A 16,902-nucleotide genomic window follows, 5' to 3' on the forward strand; every position below is an offset into this window, starting at 1 on the left:
GTGGCGCGATCTCAGCTCATGCAACTTGTCTCCTGGGCTCAAGCCATCCTCTCACCTCAGCCTCCCAAGTAGCTGAGATTACAGGCAGGAACCACCACACTTGGCTAATTTTTTGTATTTTTGGTGGGGACGGGGTTTCCCCATGTTTCCCAGGCTGGTCTCGAACTCCTGAGCTCAAGCGATCCACCAGCCTCAGCCTCCCAAAGTGCTGGGATTACAGGCGTGAGCCACCGTGCTCAGCCAATGAGGGGCTCTTCATAAAGGAATGTGAGGTAATAAATGTAGAAGGAGTGACAATTTAAAGCCCAGGATTCTGCAATAATCAATGTAGAAACAGATTCAGGAGGCCAGGCACGGTGGCTCACACCTGCAATCCCAGAGCTTTGGGAGGCGAGGGTGGGAGGCTCCCTTGAGACCAGGAATTCGGGATCAGCTTCAGCAACATAGTAAGACCCCATCTCAAAAACATAAAAATAAAAATAAAACTTAGCTGGGTGTGGTGGCACATGCCTGTAGTCCCAGCTACTCAGGAGGCTGAGGAGGGAGGATCACTTGAATCCAGGAGTTAGAGGCTACAGTGAGCTATGATTCTGCCACTGCAACCCAGCCTGGGTGATGGGGCAAGACCCTGTCTCTTAAAACAAATAAAACAGATTCATGAAAGAATCATCACATATCAGTGGATGTTAAGCCACTGGGTAACAAGTTACTGGGAGGAGAACATTCCTACAGTCGTAAAGTATCACACCACTTACTGCTTGTTAGTTACAAAGGAGAAACTACCTTTACAAAGTAGAGTGATCTGGCAGACATTAGCTCAACCAAATGTTTAACCTCAGCATCATCAATTACAGGACAGAACTATGATGTGGCTCCTGGTGAGAGGCAACAGGAGCTCTGCGGCATTCCTGCCAGAAATGTTTGGCCTGGATGTAATCACAAGGGAACCATTTGACAAATTCAGACTCTGGAAAATTCTGCAAGACAACAGACCTATGCTCTTCACGTATCAATGCTACATTTCTTGGGTATGGCAACGGTATTGTTGCTCGGAAGGGAACACCCTTGTTTTTAGGAGATAATGAAGGTTTACGAATGAAGTATCATGATAAATATAATCTATTTTCAAATGCCCCACAGTATACTCGGGGGATTGGTTCTGGGACCCCCACATATTCCAAAATCCGCATATTCTGAAGTCCCACAGTCAGCCCAGCAGAGCCTGAGTGTAGGAAAAACCAGCCTCTGCATACATGGGTTTCACATCCTGAGAATACTGTTCTGTTTTCTTTGTTTTTTTTGAGACAGAGTCTCACTCTGTCACCTGGGCTGGAGTGCAGTGGCACGATCTCAGCTCACTGCAACCTCCACCTGGGTTCAAGTGATTCTCCTGCCTCAGCCTCCCAAGTAGCTGGAACTACAGGTGCCCGCCACCAAGCCCAGCTAATTTTTTGTGTTTTTAGTAGAGACAGGGTTTCACCGTGTGAGCCAGGATGGTCTCGATCTCCTGACCTCATGATCAGCCCGCCTCGGCCTCTCGAAGTGCTGGGATTACAGGTGTGAGCCACCACGCTCAGCTGTGTTTTGTTTTGAGACACGGTCTCGCTCTGTCCCCCAGGCTGGAGAGCAGTGGTACAATCACATCTCACCACCGCCTCGACCTCCCTGGCTCAAGCAATCCTCCTGACTCAGCCTCCTGAGTAGCTGGGACCACAGGTGCATGCCTCCATGCCCAGCTAGTTTTTAATATTATTTGTAGAGATGGGGGTCTCTCTGTGTTGCCCACGCTGGTCTTGAACTCCTGGGCTGATGCAATCCTCCTGCCTCAACCTCCCATAGTGGTGGGATTACAGGTGTGAGCCTCTGCACCTTGCTGACACTGTATTTTTGATTCACATTTGGTTGAAAAAAGTCCACATACAAACGGACCCGTGCAATTCAAACCCACGCCACTCAAGGATCAACTGTCCCTTCAGGGAAAAAACATACCCACTGTTTACACAGAGCTCTGTAGAGTTTATGTCAGGCTCATAGTGTGTTCCCCAGATCAGCAGCGGCAATGCCTGGGAACTGAGTGAGGAAACACGTTACCCACTGCTCAGTTTCGGTGAAAGGACATATTTACCGTTGCTCGGTTCCGGTGAAGGGGTACGTTTACCATTGCTCGGTTGCACGTTTACCGTTTTTCAGCTCCGGTGAAGGGACACCTCTGCCGTTGCTCAGTTCCGGTGAAGGGACAAGTGCGCCGTCGCTCGGTTCCGGTGAAGGGGCACGTGCGCCGTCGCTCGGTTCCGGTGAAGGGACATGTTTACCGTTGCTCAGTTCCGGTGAAAGGGCACGTGCGCCGTTGCTCGGTTCCGGTGAAGGGACATGTTTACCGTTGCTCGGTTCCGGTGAAAGGGCACGTGCGCCGTTGCTCGGTTCCGGTGAAGGGGCACGTGCGCCGTTGCTCGGTTCCGGTGAAGGGGCACGTGCGCCGTCGCTCGGTTCCGGTGAAGGGACATGTTTACCGTTGCTCAGTTCCGGTGAAAGGGCACGTGCGCCGTTGCTCGGTTCCGGTGAAGGGACATGTTTACCGTTGCTCAGTTCCGGTGAAAGGGCACGTGCGCCGTTGCTCGGTTCCGGTGAAGGGGCACGTGCGCCGTCGCTCGGTTCCGGTGAAGGGACATGTTTACCGTTGCTCGGTTCCGGTGAAAGGGCACGTGCGCCGTTGCTCGGTTCCGGTGAAGGGGCACGTGCGCCGTCGCTCGGTTCCGGTGAAGGGACATGTTTACCGTTGCTCAGTTCCGGTGAAAGGGCACGTGCGCCGTTGCTCGGTTCCGGTGAAGGGACATGTTTACCGTTGCTCGGTTCCGGTGAAAGGGCACGTGCGCCGTTGCTCAGTTCCGGTGAAGGGGCACGTGCGCCGTTGCTCGGTTCCGGTGAAAGGACACGTGCGCCGTTGCTCGGTTCCGGTGAAGGGACATGTTTACCGTTGCTCGGTTCCGGTGAAAGGGCACGTGCGCCGTTGCTCGGTTCCGGTGAAGGGGCACGTGCGCCGTCGCTCGGTTCCGGTGAAGGGACATGTTTACCGTTGCTCAGTTCCGGTGAAAGGGCACGTGCGCCGTTGCTCGGTTCCGGTGAAGGGACATGTTTACCGTTGCTCGGTTCCGGTGAAAGGGCACGTGCGCCGTTGCTCGGTTCCGGTGAAGGGGCACGTGCGCCGTTGCTCGGTTCCGGTGAAGGGACACGTGCGCCGTTGCTCGGTTCCGGTGAAGGGGCACGTGCGCCGTTGCTCGGTTCCGGTGAAGGGCACAGGATGAGCATTCATGGTACTTGTCTTCAACTTTTCTGTAGGTCTGAAATTTCCCAAGATAAAAAGTTCGGAGTGGGGAGGGTAAGTCTTAATCCATTTCCTTCTCAGGGAATCAAAACCACGGTTCTTCAGAGTGTTGATTCTTAAATTTGCCAAAATGTAGGGGAGTGCTAGCTCAGACCCATCCGTGTTCCCCAGTTCCATATCCCATGGACAAGACACCAGCCTCAGTGGTATCAGGTCAGGAGGGCGGATTGTATGGAAAGAAACAGAATCGAGGAACAAAGTGGGCTCTGCCAATTCAAACGGCTGCCCTGGGAGTACAGGCTGTTTCTCCCTGATAAACATCGGTGAGACCAACATGAGCGTGAGGCTTTGCAGGAACTTGCCCTGCATTTCCTCCCTCTCCAGATAATTCTCTGGTCTAACATTTCAGAAGGCTTTTGACCAGACTTCCACCCTGAGATCCTTTCCAACCTGATTATAACAGAAACCATCATGACCCCATTGCTCACCCTGAGGCTCCTCTAATTAATGGACCTCTAAGGAATGCGTTTGGCATTAAAAGGGCAGAGGAGGGTAAAGTTAAGGAAGCTGCTACAAATCTGAAAACGAAGGCAACCCAGGCGGTGTTCCGTCAGTCTGCTGCCCAAGGAAGGGCCAGATGCCCTGAACCCTTCTCTCTCATTCAACACGGATGAAAAGATAAAGAATCCAGAAACTAAAGGGGAGATTCTAGAATTTACCTCCTGCTTAAGCTATCCTGGCAGTCAGGCTCCTGGATCTCGGAACTAGAACCACACCTGGTTCTATGTAAAATCAGGAGATGGGACTAAACAGATCATCTCATCCACACTGATTGAACAGAGGAGAAAAGCACAGCTCCCGGAAGTCATCTTTCTCGCTCCATATCATCCATCTCCCCTCCCTGTGCTCCTTCAGTGGAAGCGCAATGGGTGATATCCTCTGTATTAGGTAGCAATGTTTTCTGGGCAAGGGAAACTATTGGTATTACAAGCTGGCTGACAAAAGCTGGAGTTACACTTTTTTCTTTTCTTTTTTGAGACAGAGTCTCCCTCTGTCACCCAGGCTGGAGTGCAATGGCACCATCTTGGCTCACCGCAACCTCTGCCTCCTGGATTCAAGTGATTCTCCTGCCTCAGCCTCCTGCATAGCTGGGATTACAGGCATGCACCACCACGCCCGGCTAATTTTGTATTTTTAGTAGAGACGGAGTTTCTCCATGTTGGTCAGGCTGGTCTCAAACTCCTGACCTCAGGTGATCTGCCCACCTCGGCCTCCCACAGTGCTGGTATTACAGGTGTGAGCCACCGCGCCCAGCCAAGTTACACATTTTCTATAAAGCAATGACACTCTCTCCCCTCCAAGAAGGACCTTGGCAATGTCTACAGAAGTCAATAATGTCTGTTATTCTTTGGCTTAGCAATTCCAATTCACAGATATGCATGTGTGAAGTGTGCAGAGATAGATGTGAAACAATGTTGCTGGGCGCAGTGGCTCACGCCTGTAATCCCAGCACTTTGGGAGGCAGAGGTGGGCAGATCACTTGAGGTCAGGAGTTCGAGACCAGCCTGACCAACATGGAGAAACCCCGGCTCTACTAAAAATACAAAATTAGCCCGGCATGGTAGCACATGCCTGTAATGCCAGCTACTCGGGAGGCTGAGGCAGGAGAATCGCTTGAACCCGGGAGGTGGAGGTTGCAGTGAGCTGAGATCACGCCATTGCACTCCAGCCTGGGTGACAGAGCAAGACTCTATCTCAAAAAAAAAAAAAAAAAGTATGTGCAACAATGTTTATCATAGTATTATTTGCAACAGCAAAAGGAGAAGGAAGGAGTGAAATATCCATTTATCAGGCAGTGGGGGAAGTAAATTACGCTCTATATATTCAATAGAATACAATGCTGTTATTGCAACAATTAAAGCAGGTCGGCTATGCCGATAGGAAAAGACTGGCAAGATATTAGATTTTTTTTTTAAATCAGACATTTCTTTTGTAAGTAGGACAGACAATACCCATCACATACATGTATAAATGCACAGAAGATATTTCCGAAGGATGTATATAAGAAACTTAAGGCTGGGTGCAGTGGCTCACGCCTGTAATCCCAGCACTTTGAGAGGCTGAGGCAGGAGGATCACCTGCACTGAGGAGTTCAAGATCAGCCTGGGCAACATGGTGAAACGCCGTGTCTACAAAAAATACAAAAGTTGGTGACGGGTGCCTGTAGTCTCAGGTACTCGGGAGGCTGAGGCAGGAGAACCCTTGTTGTACCCAGGAGGCGGAGCACGCAGTGAGCTGACATCGCGTCACTGCCCTCCAGCCTGGGCGACAGAGACCCTGTCTCAATAAATAGATAAATGAAACTTAAGAGAGATGATAGCTGAGGAGTTGTGCCTCAGTAATATCCTTCAGTACCATGTACCTGTTTTAAGTACCTGCGTGGAGTTCTGCTTTTATAAAGAAAGAAAAAGTCCTGGCAGCCTCTGACGTTGTTCAATTTCAGCCCAGACCCTACCAAGCGAGGACTTTTTAACTGAATCAGCAATTAAAGTGCTAGATGTGAACTAATCTGGTTTGTGATCTGAAAATACATATTCTTAGTGAAACAAATGATTTGAGCATGGGTTAGGGCAAGGCCAACATTCAAATACTGCAAACCCTCAGCTGGTGCCAGCCTCAGGCTGGGGGTCAGAACATGTGAGCGGAAATAGTTCCCAGGAAAGAAAACTGATGCCAGCTTGGTCGGCAAGTTCTCGGGGTTCTCCAGGGAATTCTCCAGCTTGGTCAGCAAGTTCTCGGGGTTCTCCAGGGAATCCTCCAGCTTGGTAAGCAAGTTCTCGGGGTTCTCCAGGGAATCCTCCAGCTTGGTAAGCAAGTTCTCGGGGTTCTCCAGGGAATTCTCCAGCTTGGTCAGCAAGTTCTCGGGGTTCTCCAGGGAATTCTCCAGCTTGGTCAGCAACTTCTTGGGGTTCTCCAGGGAATTCTTGCCAGTCCCTTAAGATTATGCTCAGAGTAGGGCTTGCCCAGCTACCAAAATATGCTCTCCTGTTGTTGAAGGAGAAGTTCAGCAAAACTATGTAGCTAAATGACACAAAAAGTTTTTTCTCAAAGCCTGGGAGAACAGTAGTTTGGCCTCTGAAGAATCCCAAACTTGTGGTTAATAAGAGAAAAATAGACAGTTTAACACGTAGAGGATTGAAAAGTCTAAACAGGCCGGGCGCGGTGGCTCTTCCCTATAATCCCAGCACTTTGGGAGGCCAAGGCAGGTGGAACACCTGAGGTCAGGAGTTCGAGACCAGCCTGGCCAACATGGCAAGACCCCATCTCTACTAAAAATACAGAACTTAGCCAGGTGTGGTGGCGGGAGCCTGTAATCGCAGCTACTCAGGAGGCTGAGGCACGAGAATTGCTTGAACCCAGGAGGTGGAGGCTGCGGTGAGCCGACAGAATGAGACTCCATCTCAAAAAAAAAAAAAAAGTCTTAACAAATGTCTTAGCAGGCAGTTACCCTGAAAAGAGTGTGCAGAAGCTGTTCAGATGTAAGTGGGGGTCCTGTGTGGTTGTTCTGCCTTGCTACTAATGACCTTCAGAGTGACAGGAGCATGACCTATTCCGGGGACACAGCAGGGACGTGTGTTGTGCTCCAGCAGAGCCTGTGCAGCGTCCCATGCGTCATCTCCTAGCTGGACACTGGCAAGAGTTCCAGAGTCATCTCCCTCCCTCCATTCTTGAGGCCGCTTCCCTGGGAACCATTCCCCAGAATTCCCCTCTCCTCCAGCCTTCGCACGTGGGATTACCTCTATCTGATCTGCCCTTCCCCAGAATTCACCTCTCCTCCAGCCTTCGCCATGGGATTCCCTCTATCCTATCCATTCTTCCCGGGAATTCCCCTCTCCTCCAGCCTTCACACATGGGATTCTCTCTATCCGATCCGCCCTTCCCAGCAATGTTTACCTGACTCCAGCTCCTTGATGAGAATCACTGGGAAACTCCCTGACCGTATCTCCCTCGAACTGTCATCCAGCCAGCAGAGTGAGGGAGCTCCTCCTTGGCTCTCACCCGCAGACTTAACGCCTTCGCTCTCCCCAAGCACAGAAACTACCTTCTTTTTTTTTTTTTTTTTTGAGACGGAGTCTCGCTCTGTCACCCAGCCTGGAGTGCAGTGGCGCGATCTCTGCTCACTGCAACCTCCGCCTCCCGCGTTCACGCCATTCTCCTCCCTCAGCCTCCCGAGTAGCTGGGACAACAGGCACCCACCACCACGCCCAGCTAATTTTTTGTGTATTTTTAGTAGAGTCGGGGTTTCACCATGTTAGCCAGGATGGTCTCGATCTCCTGACCTCGTGATCTGCCTGCCTCGGCCTCCCAAAGTGCTGGGATGACAGGCGTGAGCCAACGCGCCCGGCCGAAACTACCTTCTCTACCTCATGATCACGCCAGTGCCAGCACCGACCCCGGGCTGGGCCCACCATCCCGCCTGTGTTTGTAGGATAAGTAAATGAGCAGAGAAAGGAAAATGTCCAGATGCACAAAAAGGAAACCTCGGAAATCCCTGCAACCAGAGAAAGGTACAGAAAACACGGAGGCCGAGTGTTGGAGCTTCCCAGGGCCGCAGGTGGAAGGTCTCCCAGGCTTTGTATCACTGCAGACGCCAGGTGGTGGCTGGGGCAGATTCTACCCGAGCCTCCTGCCTTATATTAAGTCCCACCCTCCACACAGACGAACCTCTAGACTTGGGTGAACCCCATTGACCAGACAGTTCCTTCTCATCTCACATCCTGCCTCCTGTTTGTTAACTTCCCAGCACAGATCTGTTTCTCTGTAAAGGGCAGGCAGCCCTTACACACCCTGGGTTACATCAAAGGCCAGAACGAAAGGCCAGAACGGCTTAAGAGGGCCGTCCAGAACAGGCTGCTGACACCAACCCGAGAGTGATCCAGCTTCTGACTCACCAGGCACCAGCTCATGCTCTCTGATCCAGGAGCTCTGACAAGCGACTTGAGGTTCCAGGGGGCTGCCTGACACATCTCTGCTCCGACCAACACGGTTAGGAACCTACACAGATTACGAGGTGGAAGAAGGAAGGTCTCTAAAGTTCCTGAGCTGCAAACAGGACCATTTTGGCAAAAGCTCCTGTGTCCCTGTTCACATCCACATACTTTAAGTATTATTTCTGCAGCACTTAAATACTTTAGAAAGATACTGTAAGAATCGTTGGCATATATAGGTTTCGATGAAATCACTCAGAGAGCCCTCCCCACTAGGGAAAGACTCCTCATTACGGAGCCCAGTTCTGTAAGTTCTCCAGCGAAATTAGTGAGGAGGGAAGGGGGACGTGGTCACTCGTAAAATCTTGACGCTCTTTTTCAGTTCCTCTACTCGTTCGTGTTCCATGGACAGTTAACAGCTACGTCCTGCCAATTCTCCTCCAAGCCTCTCTGGGAACCAGTTCTTTGCCTCTGATCTCGGTTAAGAACCGCCGACCTGCTGCCCAGAGTGAAAGGTGGCGTGCGTGAGCTCTCGTGCTGCCCAGAGTGAAAGGTGGCGTGCGTGAGCTCTCGTGCTGCCCAGAGTGAAAGGTGGCGTGCGGGAGCTCTCGTGCTTAGGAAGGAAGGGATGGTGCCAGGCGCTTGGTGCTTGCCTTAAGCCAGTAGTTTTCAACCGGGGGGGTGGTTGTGCTTCCCAGGGGCCATTTAGCAATGCCTGGGGACGTTCTTGGCTGTCACACTGGGGGGTGGAGTGTTACTGACACAGTAGGTAGAAGCCAGGATGCTGTCCACATTCTAACATGTGCAGGACAGCTCCTCCCACAGCAAAGAAGTACCTGGACTTCAGAACGTCAACAGGGCCAAGAAACCCCACACCAAGCCTCTCCTGGGATTATTCCAGTCTCCATTTGGCCCCCAGTCACTTTCTGATTCCAGTTCCCCAGCCCAGGAACGGAGGTAGTGGATTAGAGAAGCAAAGGGAAAGTTCATCCAGCAAGATTCTGGTTCTGTGAGTGTTACTAACGGGGAGAGCACCTTGAAGGTACCGTGGGACGTGGGTGATTCATGAGCCTGAATCGTCTCACCGTTATCATGTGATCAGAGTGAGGCAGCCTAAGGGAGCATCACAGGATGGCAAGGGCCAGGTTGAATGAAAAATCCTGGCTGAGTTCAGTGGCTCAGGCCTGTAATCCTAGCATTTTGGGAGGCCAAGTAGCGAAGACTGCTTGAGTCCAGGAGTTCGAGACCAGCCTGGACAATATACTGAGACCCTTTCTCTACAAAAAAAAAAAGTAATAATACAAATAATTAGCCAGGTGTGGTGTCACGTGCCTGTAGTCCCAGCTACTTGAGAGGCTGAGGTGGGAGGACTGCTTGAGCCTGGAAGGCGGAGGTGCCAGTGAGCCCCGATTGTGCTACTGTATTCAAGCCTGGACAACAGAGTGAGACTCTGTCTGGGAAAAAAAAAAGAATCTTATCCACCCCACCCAGTCTTTCTTTCTGAGCAAATGGTTTGGAATCTCTCACACTTCCGGTGCTATAAGCTTTTATTTATTTTTTTATTTTTTTTTTTATTTTTTTTTTTTGAGACAGAGTCTCACTCTGTCACCCAGGCTGGAATGCAGTGGCGCGATCTCAGCTCACTACAAGCTCCGCCTCCTGGGTTCACGCCATTCTCCTGCCTCAGCCTCCTGAGTAGCTGGGACTACAGGCGCCCATCACCACGCCCAGCTAATTTTTTTTTTGTATTTTTAGTAGAGACGGGGTTTCACTGTGTTAGCCAGGATGGTCTCGATCTCCTGACCTCATGATCCGCCCGCCTCGGCCTCCCAAAGTGCTGGGATGACAGGTGTGAGCCACCGCGCCCGGCTATGCTTTTATTTTAAGCATGGTGATCTTCGCAGCTCTCATTCTGGAGCCACACTGGCAGCCACCATGAACTAAAGGAGCGTACATACAACCTCCCAGGCACCCCGAAGCTCCAGGGTTAGAACCCGGTCACTATGCTGACCTCAATGATGAGGCCAACAAGTAATCGATTCCTAATATCACTTAGTGAAGTTAGTAAATGGTCTGTTTTCCAGTGACAAATCGCAGCATATGCATTCACTTTTTTTTTTTTTTTGAGATGGAGTCTCATTGTGTCTCCCAGGCTGGAGTGCAGTGGCACGATCTCAGCTCACAGCAACTTCCATCTCCCGGGTTCAAATGATTCTCCTGCCTCAGCCTCCCGAGTAGCTGGGATTACAGGCACCCGCCACCACGCCCAGCTAATTTTTGTATTTTTAGTAGAGACAGGGTTTCACCATGTTGGCCAGGCTGGTCTTGAACTCCTGACCTCAGATGATCCACCCGCCTCGGCCTCCCAAAGTGCTGGGTACAGGCGTGAGCCACCACGCCCAGCTGCATTTGCTTTTGATAAGTATCCCTGAATGGAAAATGTTGATGTTACACTAGCTAATTGGGAATGACATGTTTTATCCAGCCCTGATCCAGCTATGCTATGTTACTGATGAACACTTAATAGTTACTCCCAAGCTTGTAAAATGCTTTTATGAACCACATATCACAAAGCATCTGTGGTGCTATTTGCTTTATTTCCTGGGAAACTTGGGGGTGAGGGATTGGGGGAGGAATTATCAAAATTTGGACAAACCCAGAGAAGTATGTTATGTGTGGAATTTCAGACACCATGTGCACTGTGGCAAAAATAAAAATAAACAATGAAAAAGTTGAGGACTGTGGTTCTAAAACAGGATGAGGGAGAAGGGCCTGAAGCCATAAATGGAAGAACCAGGGATGACAGAGAGTTCCTGCACTGAGTCCCGGCCTTTCTGCCAAGCTGCTGAATGCTCAGGGGCCAGGATGCTGAACCCGTGAATCAAAGACAAGCGGAGAGGGAGGGAGGGAGAGAGAGACGGAGGGAGGGAGGGAGGAACACATCAAAGACAAGGAGAGACAGGAACACGTCAATCAAAGACAAGGAGAGACAGAGAGAAACATCAAAGACAAGGAGAGAGACAGAGGAACACGTCAATCAAAGACGAGAGAGAAATCATTCGAAGACAAGGGAAGAGAGAGAGAGAGAGAAACACATCAACGACAAGGAGACAGAGGAACATGTCAATCAAAGACAAGGAGAGAAAGAGAGAAACACATCAATCAAAAGCAAAGAGAGAGAGTGTGTTTGAGGAAACACCAGCCTGTGGGGTTTAATCTTTAGTGCCAACATGAGTGAGCTAGAGGGTACCCTGATATTTGATTAAACATGATCCTGAGTGTGTCTGTGACTATGTTTCTGGGTGAGATCAGCTTTTTTTTTTTTTTTTTTTTTGAGACGGAGTTTCCCTGTTGTTGCCCCGACTGGAGTGTGATGGTGCAATCTCAGCTCACTGCAACCTCTGCCTCCTGGCCTCAAGTGAGTCTCCTGCCTCAACCTCCCAAGTAGCTGGGATTACAGGCGCCTGCCACCACGTCCAGCTAATTTTTGTATTTTTAGTAGAGATGGGTTTTTGCCATGTTGGCCAGGCTGGTCTTGAACTCCTGACCTCAGGTGATCCACCCACCTTGGCCTCCCAGTGTTGGGATGACAGGTGTGCACACCCAGCTGAGATCAACATTTGAATCAGCAGACTCGGAATATAAAGCAGACTGCTCTCCCCAGTGTGGGCAGGCCTCATCCAACCCACTGAAGTCTAAAGAGAAAAAACTAAACAGAAAAAACTGCTGACAGGGAGAATTCTCTCTGACTGTCTTCCAGCTGGGACACCCGTCTTCCTCTGCCTTCAGACTTGGCGGGAACTTACACCATCAGTTCTCCTGGGTCTCCAGCTTGCCAACTGCAGCTCTTGCAGCTTCTCAGCTTCTATAACCATGTGTGCTAATCCTTTATAAGAAATCTCTTTCAACCAGCTGGGTGGCTCACGCCTGTAATCCCAGAACTCTGGGAGGCCGAGGAGGGTGGATCACTTGAGATCAGGAGTTCAAGACCAGCCTGGCCAAAATGATGAAACCCAATGAAACCCCATCTCTACTAAAACTACAAAAATTAGCCAGGTGTGGTGGGGGGTACCTGTAATCCCAGCTACCTGGGAGGCTGAGACAAGAGAATTGCTTGAACCCAGGAGACGGAGGTTGCAGTGAGCTGAGATCGTACCACTGCACTTCAACCTGGGAGACAGAGAGAGACACTGTCTCAAAAAAAAAAAAAAAAAAAAAAAAAAAGGAGTCTACATCTCCTTCTGTACTTACATTTTGCTAGTCACAGAGAGACCTTTGGGAATATACAACGTGAATATCAACCTCTTACTGGAAGCTTCTTTTAGCATCTGCTTGAGACCTCCTTAGCTAGAAAGTCTGGGGAAGTGAAGTTCTGGAAGCTTTGTGCATATAAATAATGATAATATCAATGGGTTGGTAGGAAACGGCCTCTCAGACCTATGAAAAAAATATATCCTCCTACAGTTTATTAAGGAAAAATGTTTATGCCTTAATTTAACCCATTTCCCTGGGGGGAAAGAGGAGCAGTTCATTGATTATGTAGGACAGTGAGTGAGGGAGTGGGGGAAACACACGGGTTCTGGTGAGGATGAACACGTCTCAGCTTCCTCCATTTCTCCAACACCGGCTGCTCAAGACAGAATCATGTTCTTTTTCCAGCATCTGAGTCGTCCACTCCTGACATGGTTTGGCTGTGTCCCCACCCAAATCTCATCTTGAATTCTAGTCCCCAGAATCCCACATGTAGTGGGAGGGACCCGGTGGATGGTCATCGAATCACGGGAGCAGTAACCCTCCTGCTGTTCTCATGATGGTGAGCGAGTTCTCACAAGGCCTGACGGTTTTATAAGGGACTCGTCCCCCTTCTGCTCATCCTTCTCCTTCCTGCCACCTTGTGAAGAAGGATGTGTTTGCTTCCCTTTCCCCCACGATTGTAAGTTTCCCGAGGCCTCCCCAGCCCTGTGGAACTGTGAGTCAGTTAAACCTCTTTCCTTTATAAATTACCCAGTCTCGGCCGGGCACGGTGGCTCACGAGGTCAGGAGTTCGAGACCAGCCTGGCCAAGATGGTGAAACCCCATCTCTGCTAAAAATAAAAAAATTAGCTGGGTGTGGTGGCAGGCGCCTGTAATCCCAGCTACTCAGGAGGCTGATGCAGGAGAATCGCTTGAACCCAAGAGGCAGAGGCTGCAGTGAGCCGAGATCATACCACTGCACTCTAGCCTGGGTGACAGAGCGAGACTCTGTCTCAAATAATAAATAAATAATTACCCGATCTTGTTATGTCCTTATAGCAATGGGAGAACAAACTAATGCAGCTCCCAGGCACAAGCCTGGATCACAAAGGCAGCCAGTCACTACTGCACACTCCTCCATGAGAGAACCAGAATCTGTTATAGGTGAATAAATAAATTACTGGAGCAAAAGACAAAAATGACTACAGAAAAGAACAATTTCAAAGAAACATATCAACACTGCAATTATAGAACGCCATTTACCATTGGTGGAGCACTTTGTGTCAAGCACCATAAAACACTGCTTTATATATACTACCTTTTTTTTTTTTTTTTTTTTTTTTCTGAGACAGAGTCTCACTCTGTCACCCAGGCTGGAGTGCAGTGGCATAATCTCAGCTCACTGCAACCTCCGCCTCCCTGGTTCTAGTGATTCTTGTGCCTCAGCCTCTGGGGTAGCTGGGATTACAGGCGCACGCCACCACGCCTGGCTAACTTTCGTATGTTTAATAGAGACAGGGTTTCACCATGTTGGCCAGGCTGGTCTTGAACTCCTGACCTCAGGTGATCCTCCCACCTCAGGCTCCCAACCTACTGGGATTACAGGCATCAGCCACCATGCCGGGAGCTATACTACCTCTTTTAATCCTCACAACAGAATCTTCTATACTATTATCATCAACCCCATTTAGCAGATCAGCAAACAGACTCATAGAGATAAGCCACTCACTGAAGGCTGCCTGGTTAAATCACTGAATCATAAATGGCAGAGTGAGAATTCGAACCTGGGTCTCTTATCTCAAAAGTCTTAATTTGCCTCACTACACACTTAAGAGCTGAAGATCTAATCAGACTAGTGTGAAATGAAATAGGGTTTTTTTGTTGTTTTGGTTGTGGTTTTTTTGTTTTTGTTTTAAGATTCTGCTCTGTTGCCCAGGCTGGAGTACAGTGGTGCAATCATAGCTCACTGCAGCCTCCAACTCCCTGGGCTCAAGTGATCCTCCCACCTCAGCCTCCCAAGTAGCTGGGATTACAGGCACATGTGACCATGCCTAGTGAATTTAAAAAAAAAAAATTGTAGAGACCGGTCTCATTTTGTTGCTCAGGGGGTCTCAAACTCCTGGCTTCAAGCTATCCTCCTGCCCCGGCCTCCCAAAGTGCTGGGAGTACAGGTGTCGGCTACTTTCAAAAGCTTTTTAGACCAGGAGTGGTGGCTCACGCCTGTGATCCCAGCACTTTGGGAAGCCTAGGTGGGCGGGTCACGAGGTCAGGAGATCAAGACCATCCTGGCTATCAGGGTGAAACCCTGTCTCTACTAAAAATATAAAATTAGCCGGGCGTGGTGGCGTGCACCTGTAATCCCAGGTACCTGGGAGGCTGAGGCTGGAGAATCGCTTGAACCCGGGGGGTGGAGGTTGCAGTGTGCCAAGACCGTGCCACTGCACTCCAGCCTGGGCGACACAGTGAGAATCCATCAGAAAAGAAAGAAAAAAAGAAAAAGAAAGAAAAGAAAAGAAATGCAGGTGCCCAGAAAAAAAGGCAGGCTCCCAAAGTGAATACTAAGACATCAATATCACATGATATCAAAAAAGCTATTGAAATTTCAGGTGACAGAGGGACTTAAGAACAACGGTGCTCAAGGAAGTCAACGCAGGCTACAATACACAGGACTCCCAATCTGGCTCATGATCACATACCCTATTGTGTTTATTTAGAACACGCTAGGCGTCCTTTGCTCGAAGCGTGTTTCATGTACGTCTCCCCATCAACGAAGAAAGCACCTGGAGAGTAGGAAGTAAGAGTTATGTACTCTGAGATTCTCTCTTAAGCCCAGGAATCAATCTCATTGGGCTGGGAACTCAATAGCACTGACTGTTCGTATCATTTGCTGATAATTACTTTCACACCACAATACTATCTTCATTCTTCATTTATACGGGAAACTCCTTGTGGTTCCCTTTGAGGCACCAGGTCCCAGCACATTCTATGTCATCAAAATTAATTCTTGGCCGGGCGCGGAGGCTCACGCCTGGAATCCCAGCACTTTGGGAGGCTGAGGCGGGCGTGGATCACCTGAGGTCGGGAGTTCAAGACCAGCCTGGCCAACACGGTGAAACCCCGTCTCTACTAAAAATACAAAACATTAGCCAGGTGTGGTGGCCGGCGCCTGTAATCCGAGCTACTCAGGAGGCTGAGGCAGGAGAATGGTGTGAACTCGGGAGGCTGAGGCAGGACAATCACTTAAACCCAGTAGGCAGAGGTTGCAGTGAGCTGAGATTGCGCCACTGCACTCCAGCCTGGGTGACAGAGTGAAACTCCGTCTCGAAAACAAACAAAAAAAAACAACTAATTCTTAATATATTAAACAAACGTACTAAACAACTATGGGAACAGCGACTGTTTTTTTTTTTTTTTTTTTGGAGACGGAGTCTCGCTCTGTTGCCCAGGCTGGAGTGCAGTGGCCCGATCTCGGCTCACTGTAAGCTCCGCCTCCCAGGTTGATGCCATTCTCCTGCCTCAGCCTCCTGGTAGCTGGGACTACAGGCACCCGCCACCAAGCCCGGCTAATTTTTTGTATTTTTAGTATAGACGAGGTTTCACCACGTTGGCCAGGATGGTCTCGATCTCCTGACCTCGTGATCCACCCGCCTCGGCCTCCCAAAGTGCTGGTATTACAGGTGTAAGCCACTGTGCCCGGCCACGACTGTGTTTTTCAAACAGCTGCATTTACCAGCCACTGCTGGATTCCTTCTACATGTGAAGCCCTGTGCTAAAGGCTGGGAACAGAAAAACAATGGATACATGAGCCTTTCTTTCCTTTATGGAAGCCCCAGCCCCATACGGAAGACAGACACGTACATAAACTGTTAGGATACAGGAAAAGCGCGATACTACTGGCACACAGAGGAAATCGGTGAAGATGCTTAGAACAATGTCTGGGGCACACGCTCAGTGCTTTATAAAGTACTCGCTATTTTTACCATCTAACCTTGTGAGTTAGAGCGACTGAAGAGGAAAGGCCGTAGCGTCTGAGCTGCTCCGTGAAGAATGAACCGGATTTCACCAGGCAGGCCAGGAGTGGGATAGGGCGAGGCATCCAAGAACAGCAAGAGGCAGGCAGAGCTCAGTACACGTTTTTCCAGACTGTAAACTATGAAGCTCTGAAGGCTGCTAAGAGGGCATGGGAGCTGTGGGAGAGGGTGAGGCTGGAGCCCTGTGGGCTAACAAACAGGGCTCTAATTCGTGACATCGTGGCAACAAACTATTAGAAATGAGGCCAGACCTGGAAGCCCTCTGGGGGCACAGTCTGGAGGGGGAAACAGAAACAGACAAGAGCTAAGTAGAATGTAGGCAATGGCG

At 49.9% G+C, this 16,902-nt stretch overlaps 1 protein-coding gene across 4 annotated transcripts in view; it reads right to left on the reverse strand.

Moving 5' to 3' along the window:
• NXN (nucleoredoxin) overlaps positions 1-16,902 on the reverse strand; it is a 181,814-nt gene that overhangs the window by 66,940 nt on the left and 97,972 nt on the right. Inside the window, exon 2 of one of the 4 annotated variants that reach the window (XM_054535333.1) lies at positions 16,532-16,849. The exons of 1 other annotated variant lie outside the window; for it this stretch is intronic. In XM_054535333.1, coding sequence (XP_054391308.1) covers positions 16,532-16,639 — 108 coding nt within the window. In that variant the 5' untranslated portion in view covers positions 16,640-16,849. Of the gene's footprint in view, positions 1-2,125; positions 2,311-8,274; positions 8,305-16,531; positions 16,850-16,902 lie in introns of those variants that run through there. 2 more of the 4 variants (XM_063718364.1, XM_054535335.1) reach the window with 2 other exon arrangements.

The sequence above is a fragment of the Pongo abelii genome, chromosome 19 (genome assembly GCF_028885655.2).
Source record: "Pongo abelii isolate AG06213 chromosome 19, NHGRI_mPonAbe1-v2.0_pri, whole genome shotgun sequence".
Taxonomy (NCBI): Eukaryota; Metazoa; Chordata; class Mammalia; order Primates; family Hominidae; genus Pongo; species Pongo abelii.